Source organism: Paramisgurnus dabryanus, chromosome 24 (assembly GCF_030506205.2).
Source record: "Paramisgurnus dabryanus chromosome 24, PD_genome_1.1, whole genome shotgun sequence".
In the NCBI taxonomy this organism is placed as follows: Eukaryota; Metazoa; Chordata; class Actinopteri; order Cypriniformes; family Cobitidae; genus Paramisgurnus; species Paramisgurnus dabryanus.
Window position 1 is genome coordinate 2000401 of NC_133360.1, and position 14973 is coordinate 2015373.

Sequence of the window (14973 nt, forward strand, 5' to 3'; positions counted from 1 at the left end):
TTAGTGAAAAATGAACTGCTAAAGCGCAGGTGCAGAATTTAAAGTGTTGCCAGATCCCATTATCAAAAATCATCTTTTGACGTAATGTTAGCAAATAATGTGACAATTTAGGATATATAAAGTGATTATTAGGTGTGTACCCCATTGCATTGAAAAAAGATAGGTATGTATTAATTTGTCTATAAGTTGAGGTAAGAACATAGTAAAATATATAAAAAACGGTGGTGTTTTAAAAACTGAGGTAAGCAGTTTAAAGATGGCGGCGCGACCACACGCAGCGGCTTCTCTCTGTCCCGACAGAACGGTGTTTTCGTGTTTTTTGTCTTGTGAGTCGCATTGTTTTTGTACGTCGTCGTCGCGTCTACCTGTCTGCAAGCGCAAATACAGCCGCAAGTTTCTGCTCGATGTCGGCAGAACCGCATTTTTACAGTTAAACTCCGCGCACACGGAACAGCTGCGGGATCTCGGTCTGCTACGGAGGCCTCGACCATCACCGACTCCCACTACTGTATCTCGCCCACAGCGGAAGCGCCACAAGCGGTGTGAGAGGAAGCAGAAGAGGGGTAAGCGCGGAGGTATCCGGGCAAGGCTAACAGCTAACCCACACAAGCCATCTATCCCCACCATCGTACTGGCGAACGTACGCTCGTTGGACAATAAACTGGATTACATTCGATTACTACGCTCAACTCAGAGGACTGTAAGAGACTGTTGTGTTTTTGTGTTCACGGAAACATGGCTCAGCAACAGCGTTCCAGACAGCGCTATTCAGCTCGACCAGCTGACGTGCTATCGAGCGGACAGAGCTCTCGTCGCGGGAGGAAAAACCCGCGGCGGCGGGCTTTGTGTTTACATCAATGACGCGTGGTGCCGCGATACTGTTGTGATCTGCAAACACTGCTCACCCCTGGTGGAGTTTATGATTATTAAGTGTCGGCCGTTCTATCTGCCGCGGGAATATACTGCTATACTGCTCATTTCGGTGTACATTCCCCCGTTCAACATCATCAGCAACAGGAACGAAGCACTAAATGATCTGTACCAGCACATCAGTGAGCAGCAGACAGCACACCCCGATGCTTTTCTCATCATAGCTGGGGATTTCAACCATGCTGACCTAAAGAGTGTGTTTCCAAAAATACACCAGCACATTAACTTTCCAACACGAGGAAATAACATTTTGGACTTTGTTTACACCACACAAAGAAGAGCTTACAAAGCCCTCCCCCTCCCCCACCTCGGTGCCTCAGACCACATTACTGTCATGCTAATGCCTGCATACAGACCACTCATTAAAGTCGCCAAACCAGTTTACAACAGATTAAAGTGTGGCCAGAAGGATCAACAGAGGTTCTTCAAGACTGCTTCAACACAACTGACTGGGACATGTTTAAGCAGGCTGCCACATGCAATAACACCACTGACCTCCAGGAGTACTCAGAGACTGTCACTGCCTACATCAACAAGTGTATTGATGATGTAACGGTCACAAAAAACATCACTGTCCGGGCCAACCAGAAGCCATGGATGACAGGGGAGGTCTACAGACTCCTGAAGATACGAAACGCTGCCTTCAGAGCTGGAGATGAGGTGGGCCTAAGAACAGCTAGGGCCAACCTGTCCCGTGGCATCAGAGAGGCTAAGAGACAGCACTCCAGGAGGATAGCTCATCAATTTAGTGACAGCAGAGACACTAGGAAACTATGGCAGGGGATACAGACCATAACGGACTACAAGCCTCCACCACGGACCTGTGACAACAACATCTCTATGCTGAACGAGCTGAACACCTTTTTCGGTCGCTTTGAGCAACAAAACAGCACCACTGCACAGAAGACTCCACCTCCTCCCGGCGACCAGGTGATGACGCTAACCTCAGACAGCGTGAGGAGATCCTTCAGCAGGATCAATGCACGCAAAGCTCCGGGTCCTGACAACATCCCTGGGCGTGTACTGAAAGACTGTGCAGCAGAACTCACTGATGTCTTCACAGACATTTTCAACATCTCACTGAGTCAGGCTGTTGTTCCCACATGTTTCAAAACTTCCACCATCATTCCAGTGCCGAAGAAGCCATCTCCATCCTGCTTCAATGACTACCGTCCTGTTGCACTTACCCCCATCCCCATGAAGTGCTTTGAACGGCTAGTCATGCACCACATCAAGTATGCCCTCCCCCCATCCCTGGACCCGTTCCAGTTTGCATATCGGTCTAACCGGTCGACCGATGATGCCATCTCCACTACCCTCCACTCAGCACTCACACATCTGGACAAAAAGGACTCATATGTCAGAATGCTGTTCATAGACTTCAGTTCAGCATTCAACACAATCATCCCTCAACAGCTCATTTACAAACTGATCCAGCTGGGGATCAACACTTCGCTGTGCAACTGGCTGTTGGACTTTCTGACTGGAAGACCTCAGGCAGTACGGGTTGGCAGCAACACATCCAGCACCATCACACTGAACACTGGGGCCCCCCAAGGATGTGTACTGAGCCCCCTCCTCTTCACTCTGCTGACCCATGACTGCACACCATCACACAACTCCAACCTCTTTATTAAGTTTGCAGATGACACCACTGTGGTGGGTCTTATTAGCAACAAAGATGAGACAAACTCCAGGAGTGAGGTGAGTCGCCTGGCCAAGTGGTGCAGTGACAACAATCTCTCTCTGAACGTGGAGAAGACAAAGGAGATTGTTGTAGACTTCAGGAGAGCACACACTCAGCACGTTCCTCTGACCATCAATGGTGCGACTGTGGAGAGAGTGAGCAGCACCAAGTTCCTGGGTGTGCACATCACAGAGGACCTCTCCTGGACTGAAAACACCACAGCACTGGCCAAGAAATCACAACAGCGTCTCTTCTTCCTCCGCAAACTGAGGAGAGCCAGAGCCCCGGCCCCCATCATGCACACTTTCTACAGAGGCACCATCGAGAGCATCATGACGAGCTGCATCACTGTGTGGTATGGCGCCTGCAACGCATCCTGCCGAAAGACTCTGCAACGCATAGTGAGAGCAGCTGAGAAGATCATTGGTGTCTCTCTCCCCTCCCTACATGACATTTATGAAACGCGTCTCACCCGCAAAGCCCTCTGCATCACAGGTGATCCCACTCACCCATCACACAGCTTCTTCAGTCTGCTACCATCAGGGAGGAGACTGCGGAGTCTTCAGGCCAGGACCAGCAGACTGAAGGACAGCTTCATACACCAGGCTGTCAGGAAGCTGAACTCCCTTCCGTACTTGCCACCCCCTCCCCTCTTCTGCCCCAGGCACCACTGAACTACGAACTATGAACCCCTCCCCTACACAAATTATATGATAGCAAGCATGCACTAGTTCACTTGGTGCAGCATTGGTCTGCTCACTACCTCATTTCAGCATGGAACTGATGTCATTCCACTACCTCATCAGTCTGTTAAATAAAATAACTGCTCTGAGCCCTTTGTCACTTTTAGGGGCTGTTTACACTTGGTATTAAGATGTGTTTTCATCGATCGGATCACAAGTGGACGAGAGAGACACATTGCGTTTACACCTGGTATTTAAATCTGTCTCTTTTGTCCACTTTCGACCGCATCTGTCCTGAATACTGTGAGGGGGTGGTCTGTGAGACGGGGGGCGAGTCTCTCTGCTGTCATTCAAACGCGAGCGGGAGTAATTATGAGTTTATATGGACGCAAACTTATATTATGTCGGAGCCCGCTGCTTGTTTAGCAAGTACACATGCTGCACAGTGTTTTGTACGTTTATTTGTTGGAGCTTTCTCTGAATTTTCAGCGCAATTGATGAAATAGGATCGCGCAACTTTCACGCTTTCAAAACGAAACTACGGAGAACACCCCGCAGTAGTTTTATCAATGAAAGGCTAAAAATAGCGCTGTTCACCGTATGTTCACGGCAGAAGTCAAAAAAGACGTAAAATTAGTGTTTAATACCTCAGATTAGATAAATGGGCCGAGAGAAGGCGGTCGCATGTGGCAGTTCGAACGCATTCAACCACATTGCGTTCCGCAACTCCAAAGCGATCCGATCGAAAGTGGTTTCGACTACCTCTGAATGTGGTTGAAAGTGGTCGAAAGTGGACGCGTTCAAAACGTTTTGAACACCGTTTACACCTGGCATTAACGTCGTCCACTTGTGATCCGATCGACGAAAACGCATGTTAATGCCAAGTGTAAACAGCCTCTTAATCAGACTTGAGATATTTTTTAACGGATCTGTTTTGCACTAATTTATTTTACATGCACAGTTGTTCACTTCACTGTTTTGCACTATATGTGTCATTTGCACTGCTTTATTTAACTATATTTTAAATTTTATTATACGCCTTTGTTTCTTCTTTTTTTATATTCTCCTATTGTATAGTTGTTTCTACAATTTATATTTGTTCTAGATTTTTAGGCTTTAATTTAAATGTTATCTGTAAACACCGGGGTCTGAGAGTAACGCAATTTCGATTCTCTGCATGTATGTACTGTATATGTGGAAAATTGACAATAAAGCATACTTGACTTGAACTGTGGTAAAATCACGGTAACGTCTCTAATAGATTATTGCATCATTACGCGGGTGAAATTTGAGTATCTGTTTTTGTTTTTCAGCTGTGTTTGCTGAGAAAGTTTCAGTGCTGGAGGGAAATGTAGTCTCATTTAAAACTGGAGTTACTGACATGCGTAAAGTTTATCTAATCTGGTTGTACAGAGGTGCTATTATAGCTAAAATGAATGAAGGAAATATTAATTTGTATGATACTGATGATGGGATATTTGAAGACAGACTTCAGTTGGACAATCAGACTGGATCTCTCACTATCAACGATATCAGAACCAAACACGCTGGACTTTATCAACAAAAAATCATCACCAATGAAACCTTAATTAAAACATTCAGTCTTAATGTACAGGGTGAGTAACTAAGATAACTAGCAAAGTATTTTCTTATTTGCAGTCCCTGTTATTATTATTATTTATTATTATATAATATTTTTGTGTCAAATGTGTTTTTTCCAGATGTGTTTTTTGCTGGAGTAGAAAACAAAAGAGAAGGAGATTCGGTCACATTGAACACTGGAGTGACTGAAATAAAGAAACACAATCGAATGCTGTGGTGGTTTGGACCTTCAAATCCAGACGTTCTTCTAGTTGAAATAATCATAAATCATAACATCTCATATGATTTTGATGAGAGATACAAAGACAGACTTCATGTGGATCATCAGACCGGATCTCTCACCATCAGAAATCTCAAAACTAGAAACACAGGAGTTTATCAACTACAGATCTCCAACATCAAAGAGACTATATACAAGAGATACAATGTGTTCGTGGGTAAGATCAAATCTTTTAAGTTTCCTGATGACTGAAGTTATTCGTAATATTAACATTCATGATTTTCCATGACACATACATTAAAGTTAACTGTCGTCTATTAATGTTTGTCTATAACCGCTGCAGAACCAGGACTGTCTGCATTATATATAGGACTGATATGTGCTGCTGTCCTGTTGCCTATACTGGGAGCTATACTGGCTGTGGCTTTACTATATCGATGGAAATACTCTCAACTCAAAGGTATTCATATTAAACATAATCTTATCATATTAAACATAATTTTATAGTAGAGATGTATGTTCTTTTAGATTGATGTACATGATTGTCTAATTCAAATTTCCTGAAGGGTGCTAACTTTTAGGAAACAATTTAGCAAAATAAAAGTATTTCAGTCTTGTGAGATTCATATGATATCTCTAAAAATGTTTTCTGTTTGTCTGAGACAGATGAAATGAAGACCGTGTCAGTGATGGAGGGAAATTCTGCAACATTGAAAACTGGAATCACTGAAATACAAGACCATCATAAAATAATCTGGAGGTTTGGAGCCAAAGGTCCCATCATAGCTCAGATCCAAAAGACCAATGATGTCGCATATGGTGAAGATGAGAGATTCAAAAACAAACTTCTCCTGGATAATGAGACTGGAGATCTCACCGTCAGTGATATCAGAATCAGGATCTCTGGAAATTATCACCTAGAAATCACCAAAAGAACCAAAATCACTCAATCAAAAAGTTTCAAAGTTGTTGTCCGAGGTGAGAAGATCAAATATTTTATTTGATTTAAGAAGTTTTTTAGTCTGTGGGGGCCTAAATGTAAAATCTCAAATTGGCACTTTAAATCCACTCAGGACTTTTAAACAGTGTTGTGTGTAAACATATTTGTCATTTCCCTCATTGTTTATATTGCGGAGAGTTGTGGCTCTGGTGTGTTAGTTTCTATGCAGCTTGATTTCTGGGCATCTCAAACAAAAAGTCTCACCCTAATCTACTCCAAAATTGTTCTGATAAACTTTACAGGGTCAAAATGTCATGTAGATGTTGTGTTTAGATTATGCTTGCTTTCATTTCAGTGAGCTAGCACAATGGCAAATATTAGCTGACTTAGCATATGACACACAGTGCATTAAAAACTATGTTTTTTTAATATGAATAATTTCTGGGAATCAAACCCATTACCTTGTTGCTAACATGGTCCACCAACTGAGCTGATGTAACACTATCATCACATATGCGATATATGTATAATTAATGCAAAAGAGAGCAATTGGGGAAGTTAACTTCCGCTACACTGTTAACCCAGATATTGTCTTTACTTAAACAAATTAAGTAATCATAACTTAATATTTTGTGTTTTGAAGCCAAAGCTTAAAAATGTAGTTGATTTAGTTGACTTTTACAAAATCTCTTAAACTAAAACATTCAAGTAAAATGAACTTAAAATTATTAGTTCATGTTGTGATGGATAGCCATAATCTTTGTGCCTGAATATTTTGATTACTTTCTGCTTTTTCAAAGAATAAAAACTGATCAAAATGTTCAATACTTAAATGTTTTGTTGTAAATTATAATTTTGTGAAGTCACCATTCAGGTGATCAGTGTTTCCGTACATGAACCCTGTTCAGAACATTCTATTGTATTTCTCTCCACAGTACTGACAATGTATGTCAAAAACACAGTTTTGTGTGTGTTTCTGTGGAGAATCACCTTTATTCAATGATTGACTTTAACCCAGTCATTAGTTTTGTGTTATAATACCATTTGTTACATCAAAAGTAATATAAAGTGGTAAAAACTAAAGTTATATGCAACGTGTTTCCCTGCAAATTTATAGTAATGTCAAGTAATATGCAGGCATATTAGTAGTGATGGAAATTTTCGTTCATTTAGGTGACTCGTTCATTTTCAGTTTGTTCACCAAAATGATTCGTCCAGACTCGTTCACTGATTCGTTCAGTGACCATTTCTTAATTTTACAAAAATAAGCCAATAGGTGGCGAAGATGTGTGTCATTATGTGTTATAAGTAAGACAATGAATGACTTTTTGCAAAAACTCATTAGTTTTTAATAAAGCTCAAATTGTGAAATACTAAGCATAATTTTATCAAGTTACCGAATATATTAAGACACACGTACATTCATAGTACATCTAATCTGGATTTGTTGTAAATAAAGACTCCCGTGCATGCCTCCTCTGGTTCAGTCAGTCATCAGATCCTCGTTCACGAATCATATAATTTCGGGTCATGTCGTTCAAGATTTCGTTCAGACGCAGATGACTGATTTAAGTTCGGTGAAAGGGTGGATTAAACTATATAGACATATAAAACTATATTAAACAGAAATACCAATTTTTTCAACAGTAATTACCTTGCTTATCATTTGTATTAAGGTAAATAGTCCGCCTAAACATGGTTACTATAACTTTATTAAAATAAAACCACATGATTCTTTCACAAGATTGTTTACGTTGCACTCGCTATCTATACGATCTCTCTCATTCATTAGGTTGTAACCTGTACCAGTCATTCAGTTTGTTTAAGAACGCGATCTCTCTATCTCTCTCTCGTTCGTTCAGACTCAAAACAGCAGCTCGGTCAGTTTACGGGCGTTTTCATTCAGTACGTTGAGCCAATCATATGCTCGGCCACAGCTTATACTCGATTGCCATTGGCTCGTAGTTTTGTCACTCTTTGAAGGCGGAAAGAAAGCCGCGCATCATTTGTCCGTGCTCCTCAAGAAGGGAGGGAAATTTCAGTGAACGAGAAATATGAGTCAATGGATTGCGTGAACGAGAACGATTCGTTCACGAACGTAACATCACTACATATTAGAAGAAATTAAAACATTAAGTCTATTTAACTTAAAATTGTTGTTAGAACAACTTATATGTTTAAGGAAACTTCACTTAAAGTTTTTTAAGTAATCATTACTTACATTTTTTTAGGGCAACAAGTGTGCTTCATTTTTTGTAAGTAAACTCAACTTATCTGGGCTTACAGTGAAGTTCTCTACATTAATGAACATTGCAGACACTTTTATCCATAGCGACACACAATGCATTACAAACTATGTGCATTACAAATTATGTTTTTTATACAAATGTTATATTTATCATCACACATGTACAGTATGTCACAAAAGTGAGTACACCCCTCACATTTCAGCAAATGTTTTAGTATATCTTCTCGAGGGACAATACTATAGACCCCTTCAAGGTTTGTAAACATTGAATAACTATCAGGTGCGCGCGCAGCATGGGGTCAAACTGTTCATACCATCCAGAAAGCCACTAGTTTAATCTAACAGGGCTAAAAAATTATGAATTACCTGAAATGAAGTGAGCACTACAAACACAAGCCTCTTTGATCTTTGCATTGTCCCAGTCTGCATGTTTAATTGCTTGCAGCCACAGATGTTGTATTTTTTTGTTTTTGAGATTCTCCAGGAATCCCGAAAAACTTAACGTCAGACTTGGTGCGATTTTCACGGCCCACAATGCAAGTAGGCATTTTTGACGATAACGAATAATGCGCAACTCCTGCTGTAATTACTTTTCTGACCCCGACATGCGCAGTGGGAACCGCCTGTGACGTGAACTGTGAAGGGGTCTATAGAAATGAAATTTGGATATATATTTTTGACTAGTTAATGTGCTCCTTAAATTAATGCAAAAGAGAGCAATTAGGGAAGTTACTTTAGTAACAGGAAGTTATTGCTGATGTGAAGACAGCACAGGAAGCAGAATTTTGTTTGCACCCGTTTTATGTTTGACTTATGTCAAAATCTCTTCATACTGTATGTCAATATTTCTTTATTTTTGTGTTTCTGTGTGAAATAAAGAGGACACATTAAAGGTCACAGAGGGAGAGTCTGTTAAACTACAGACAGGCATTTCCGAACTACAGGACGATGATAAGATACAGTGGAGATTTGAAGTAAATGGAAAGAGCAATGAAATCTCTTTAAACTGTGATGATAAGATATTCGGAAACAGACTGATGCTGGATCCTCAGACTGGATCTCTCACAATCACAGACATTAAACACTCAGAGACTGGAGTTTATGAACTACAGATTAAGAACCAAAATACAACTTCATATAAGAAATTCAATGTTGTTGTCTGGTGTAAGTATAGCTCAAATCTTATAATAGATAAGTAATACTGAAAATGTCATAAATGTGACATGTTTACTAATGATCTTATATTTCTACCTGTTGACATGCAGACAATACATTGAAACATTCAGTGGGAGATTCTGTCACTCTACAAACTGAAGTCTCTGAACTAAAGGAAGACCATAGGATACTGTGGACATTTGGAAATAAAAATACCCGTATAGCTGAAATCAATGGAGTCAGCGGTCAGCCATTTATATATGACGGAAATGATGAGAGATTCAGAGACAGACTGACTCTGAATGAACAGAATGGAAATCTGACCATCAGAAATATCAGCAGAGGACATTCAGATGTTTATAAACTGCAGATCAACAGCAGCTCAGATATCAAAAGTTTCATGCTTATCGTAAATGGTGAGTCACGTGAATCAGTATGTTTACAGGGCTCACAAAATTTCAAAATGCCTGGTAGCCCTTTGGGCAGGTACTCTTACATTTTTGGTAGCCCGACGGGAATTCACAATAGCCTCGGAACATCGGGCTAGCGATTTTTTGAGCCCTGGTTTACATGTAACAAAGCAATCCATTTGTAATTGTATTTGGTATGTTTACATGTAACCAAATAATCTGTTGGTAATCATATTGACGGCTCAATTGGATTGAAAAGCCTTCATGTAAACACCTTAATCAATATGGTAACTTTAAGAACTCGACAAGGAATTCTGTGTGCAGGGTTGCCAAGTCCTCTTATATCCACCTTACTTTCGATCCTCTATAGAATCAGCTATGTCTGTCTTTCTCTTAAGGGTTTTTTCCCCTAATAAAATTAGAGTTTTTTCTCAACCCCTAGGAAGTCTAAGCTGACATTGGCCTAACTTAGAACTTTCTTCTATACATTACATGATTACAGCGCTTGATAGTATTGTTAAATCGTAGCCACTGTACTTTGCAACTTCTGTTGTTGACATATGTTTCAATGTTTTCTCCTGCTTTTATTACTGTAAATCTGCTTTGAAATAATTTAATAATTGTGAAAAGCGCTATTTAAATGAAATAAAATTGAATTTAATACAGTTAATGGTGGAGAATGCGGGCATAATCCCACTTAATGTCAACTCCTATTGTTGAGCCTACAATATAAACCAATTACATTTATTCAGTATTGTTTTTATTTTATGCTATATATTATTATATCACTTCTTGCACATTAGAGGGATACATGGGCAGGTTATTTAAGAAAATTATATTAATTTAATACATAACAAAAGTACACACAAACACATTAACAACTAATATAAACATTAACTAATAAGCAGTTTATGTCATATCTATTCTGTACTGTTAAAGCTTTTTCAAAATAATATATAGTAGAATAATCCAGCTAAATCAGCATATTTTTATCAGCATATTAGTTGTTTTTGAACAATTATTGTATTTATTTTTTTATTTGTTTACTGGCAGTTTGTTATAAAAGTTTTTACTAGATAGATGTGTGATTACAGATCATGGATGCACGACGTGCGCCATATCCACATTCACCTTGTGCGTGGAATTTGGTCAAAACAAATGTTTTGTAGAGATTTACTTGATGTGTTGTAAGAGCTATTATGGCAATCCCTAACTGCACAAAATTTGCAGGTCTTTCAAGATTTTACAAGTAAGGGATAATGTAGAGGCAGCCGGTAGTTATCGGGAAATAAGCCCCGACAGTGTGATCAGGACCAGACGCGAAGCGGATGAATTTGAAACATTTTATTGGCATATTTGTTTTAAATTAACATTTTTATCCTTCCGCGAAACTTTGCACAGATGCATAAAATGATCGTAATACCTTATTAAGATCCTCTGCTTCATACTTGTCTGTCTCCATTTTTTCTCTTTTAGCCAGTCTTTGAGAAGTTTTAATGCCCATTCTGTATTTTTTTGTGTGTTGGCTTCGTAGCTGTCATGCTCTATTTTGTCAAGTTCAGTCTCAGTAAGCTGTCTGTGTCTTGTCGTGGTTGTCGAGTGTTTGTCACAAGATGGCGCCAAACAGTAATCTTTATTGATCTTTATTGGCGCGGAGCGATTTTACTCGTACAAGTAGTACCGGCTATGCGTTATTACGTTGAAGCGGTTATTATTTGAAAAGAACGAACCTGCAAATGTCTCAACTGACCAATCAGAATCAAGCATTCCAGAGAGCCGTGTAATAATAAACATTAACTAGCCAGTCAAAACAACACACTCGTGTCCCTCGCAATATGACTACCATTAGCTTTAGCGGCTCAACGGAAGTCTTACACAAAGGAGCTCAAAGATGGCGGCACCCACATTTATGTCAAAAATAAGGTAGATGGAATGGACATATAAACTAACATTTTAACCAGATTGCAATGTTTAGGGTACATGTAAACTGTACTGTCATAACCTGCAATCAAATTAAATTCAGTCGGATTGACGAAATTGTGTGCATGTAAACATTGGTGTGATTGATAAAGTTGATCATTTTCAAATTTGTTTTAATTTTTATTTGTGTTGCTGTGAACAACTAAAGAGAAACTGGAGTCAGTGATGGAGGGAAAATCTGTCACACTACGCACTGATCTTACTGACATGCAGAGTGATGAAGTGATGATACTGTGGATGTTTGGACCTGAAGACAGTCTCATAGCTAAAGCTGATTTAAACAACAAGATGCTTTATGATGGTGCTGATGAAAGATTCAAAAACAAACTACATCTGGATCAGACTGGATCTCTCACCATCACAGGCATCAACAGTAAACACACAGGACTTTATAAACTACTCATCATCAGCAACAGAGAGTCCACATACAAGAGATACAGAGTTTCTCTCCATGGTGAGATTTTAAAATCTCTCACAATAATTTGTCAATAAATTGACATTCATCTTTTTCTTCAACGCATTAGAAATGAATGCATGCAGGTGTTTTAGTGTAGTGGAATTAAATGCAGTTTATAAAAAGATGAAATATAAACACTTTTTATTTTGTTTTCTCACAGCTAATCAAGAAACAGGTGGTACTGAAGATCATATAGAGGAAGTGTCAGAGGGGATTCCTTTACTTCACATAAAAACCTCACAACAGCAGCAGTAGTAGTAGTATGTTGTCTGTTTTTTCAACACTTGTTATACAACAACTGAGAACATCTGTCAGTGTAAAGAGATGAAAATATCAATCTGATGCTGAACTCCTGAGAGAAGAAGAAACAGAGGCATTTAACACTTTCATTCATTTACCAGTAAACTGTAAAACAAAACATTAAATTCATGTTGTATGAAGGCTAAATGCTAGTCAAACAGAGACAAAGTGAAAAAGTGAGAGTTCAGTGAAGTAGTGTGGGTTTGTTTATAATTTCTCATAATTTTAAAGCTGCAATCTGCAATATTGTTTACTATCTCCTTACCGTACCCAATAGTACACTTATTATAAAATAATACAAATGTTTTGACGGAAAATAGTCATTCATCTTTGTGTGCAAAGAGGACCCGGCTACATCTTTGTGTGTATTTTATAACTTGTTTATACACGAACCATTCTCTTGAAGTGCATAAATAGCACGCAGTGTGAAAAGTCGTGCAATACATTTTAGCATGCATATGATAGGCCAGTCCTTCCTGTTCACATACATGGTGGATGCCATCAAGATACAGCGAGAGGAATTTTGGTGCATTTTTAATTAATGAATTCATCCAAGCAAAGTAGCGGGACAAAGCACAACACACACAGAAAATTACTCAATTGCAAATTTAGTTCAAACAGATATGCGACAGAGAGGCCAAAACTATGCATTGCTGCTTGAACTATATTATTTTGTTTTGTGAACATAATATTCATATTTAAAGTCACATGTATCTTACATTATATAAATGAAATAACAATTGTCCGGATTGTATTGTTTGTGAAAATTGACTCTTGTACTCATATTGTTATATTGTTGACATTTTGCACAGTTTACACATATTAAGCCACTATAAAATATACACAGTTTGCATTTGCACACAGTACAGTGATGTGTGTTTATCATAGAGGTGCTGTTCTCAGGTCAGTGTCTGTATCAAATGCATTACCAATGTTTTTTTTTTAATAAATATATTAATCTGGACGCATACATGCTGGTTTATTGAAGTTATGTGTTGATGTATAAATGTATACTGTATATAAAATAATTTAATAAGTTTAAACGCTAGATTGACCTGCTGAACCATAAAAAACCTGCACTGACTGCCTTATCTACTTAATAAATAAATAAATAAATGTATGAATACAGAAATAGTGTAAATAAAAACTACTGTGTGAAAATTTAGGCATACTTTAGCCAAGAAGTGAATGTTTTTAGCTCGATATGTCCACAGTTTCAGATCATCTCTCAGTATTTCAGCAAGATCAGTGTTTAAGACGACAGATTCAACCACTGACACTGATTCCAGTTCATCTGTATTAACTTCTAGGAGTTGACAGACACAAATTGTTTATCACTGCTTTAATTTTTAGCTCAACTCTGCCCCCATCAGCACAATAACAGAAAAACATCATTATTCATACCAGCACTTCATATTAGCAATCTGTTAAATCTAAGAGGCATCTAAGTCATGCATGACTGCTCATCTTTTGTAGAAGTTGTAAAGGAAACAATAACTTAATAATATCATGTTATATTATTTATTGTTTGAGGGAGGATGTACATAACATTTTACATACAGTAGTTCAGGGCGTAGTTACTCAACATTGTGCACCACAATTTGGATACCACATGCCAACTTACGCTGCTTGACTTTTTCGCATCAAGGGTCCCTAAAGTCTGCACTACATGATGTCATCAAAGTGTGGACTCTGAGGAGGACCACAAGTCCAGAGTGTGCCATTTGGGACAGGGCCATAAAGGTTGCAAAGAGTTCGAAGCGGGAAAAAACTCTCCACTTCTTTCTTTGAAAATAAATACCTTCCGGTAGCGCTGCCATCTTAGACTCCTCTGTTTTCAGGAGAGAGTATTAGAGTAGTGTACGCACTTTTCTTAGTGACGTATGACAAATTCGTAGGGCGGGGCACAGAGCAGCAGCAGAGTAGCCTCCGTAGGCTGCGTAAGCTCTTATCCTGAATGCGGACGCGACTAAGATGGTGGCGCTACAGGAAGGTATTTATTTTCGTTAATAAAGTTTTAAATATGGATATTTCTACAACAACACCGCGCGGATTACCCTCAGAAGACCTTTGTTTATCATCCTGGAGCCGTTTGGATTTAATTTGTGAAGGATGGAAGCACTTTTTTTGGACTTGAAGGTCGTGGACTGTGGGTGGACCCCGTAACATTACATTTAATCAACTGAAAGATCTAAAACATTTTCTAAAATATCCGAAAATGTGTTTGTCTGAAAAAATATGGACATATGCAACTCGGACAACTTGGGGGTGAGTAAATCATGGGTTTAAAATCATTTTTGGCCGAACTATCCCTTTAAATATGTCTTTATTAAACATTATAATTTCATTAACGTTTTTACT

At 38.9% G+C, this 14973-nt stretch overlaps 1 protein-coding gene and 1 long non-coding RNA gene across 2 annotated transcripts in view; one reads left to right on the plus strand and one right to left on the minus strand.

The window, feature by feature from the left end:
• The window catches only part of LOC135721117 (uncharacterized), a 19613-nt gene extending 6080 nt beyond the window's left edge, over positions 1-13533 (plus strand). Inside the window, exons 2-9 of the mRNA XM_065243271.2 lie at positions 4614-4916; positions 5022-5339; positions 5466-5582; positions 5789-6100; positions 9190-9474; positions 9576-9881; positions 12004-12309; positions 12473-13533. Of these exons, the coding sequence (XP_065099343.1) occupies positions 4614-4916; positions 5022-5339; positions 5466-5582; positions 5789-6100; positions 9190-9474; positions 9576-9881; positions 12004-12309; positions 12473-12567 (2042 nt within the window). The 3' untranslated portion in view covers positions 12568-13533. The remainder of the gene's footprint in view (positions 1-4613; positions 4917-5021; positions 5340-5465; positions 5583-5788; positions 6101-9189; positions 9475-9575; positions 9882-12003; positions 12310-12472) is intronic.
• The window catches only part of LOC135721127 (uncharacterized), a 192112-nt gene that overhangs the window by 83092 nt on the left and 94047 nt on the right, over positions 1-14973 (minus strand). The gene's annotated exons all lie outside the window — the stretch shown is intronic.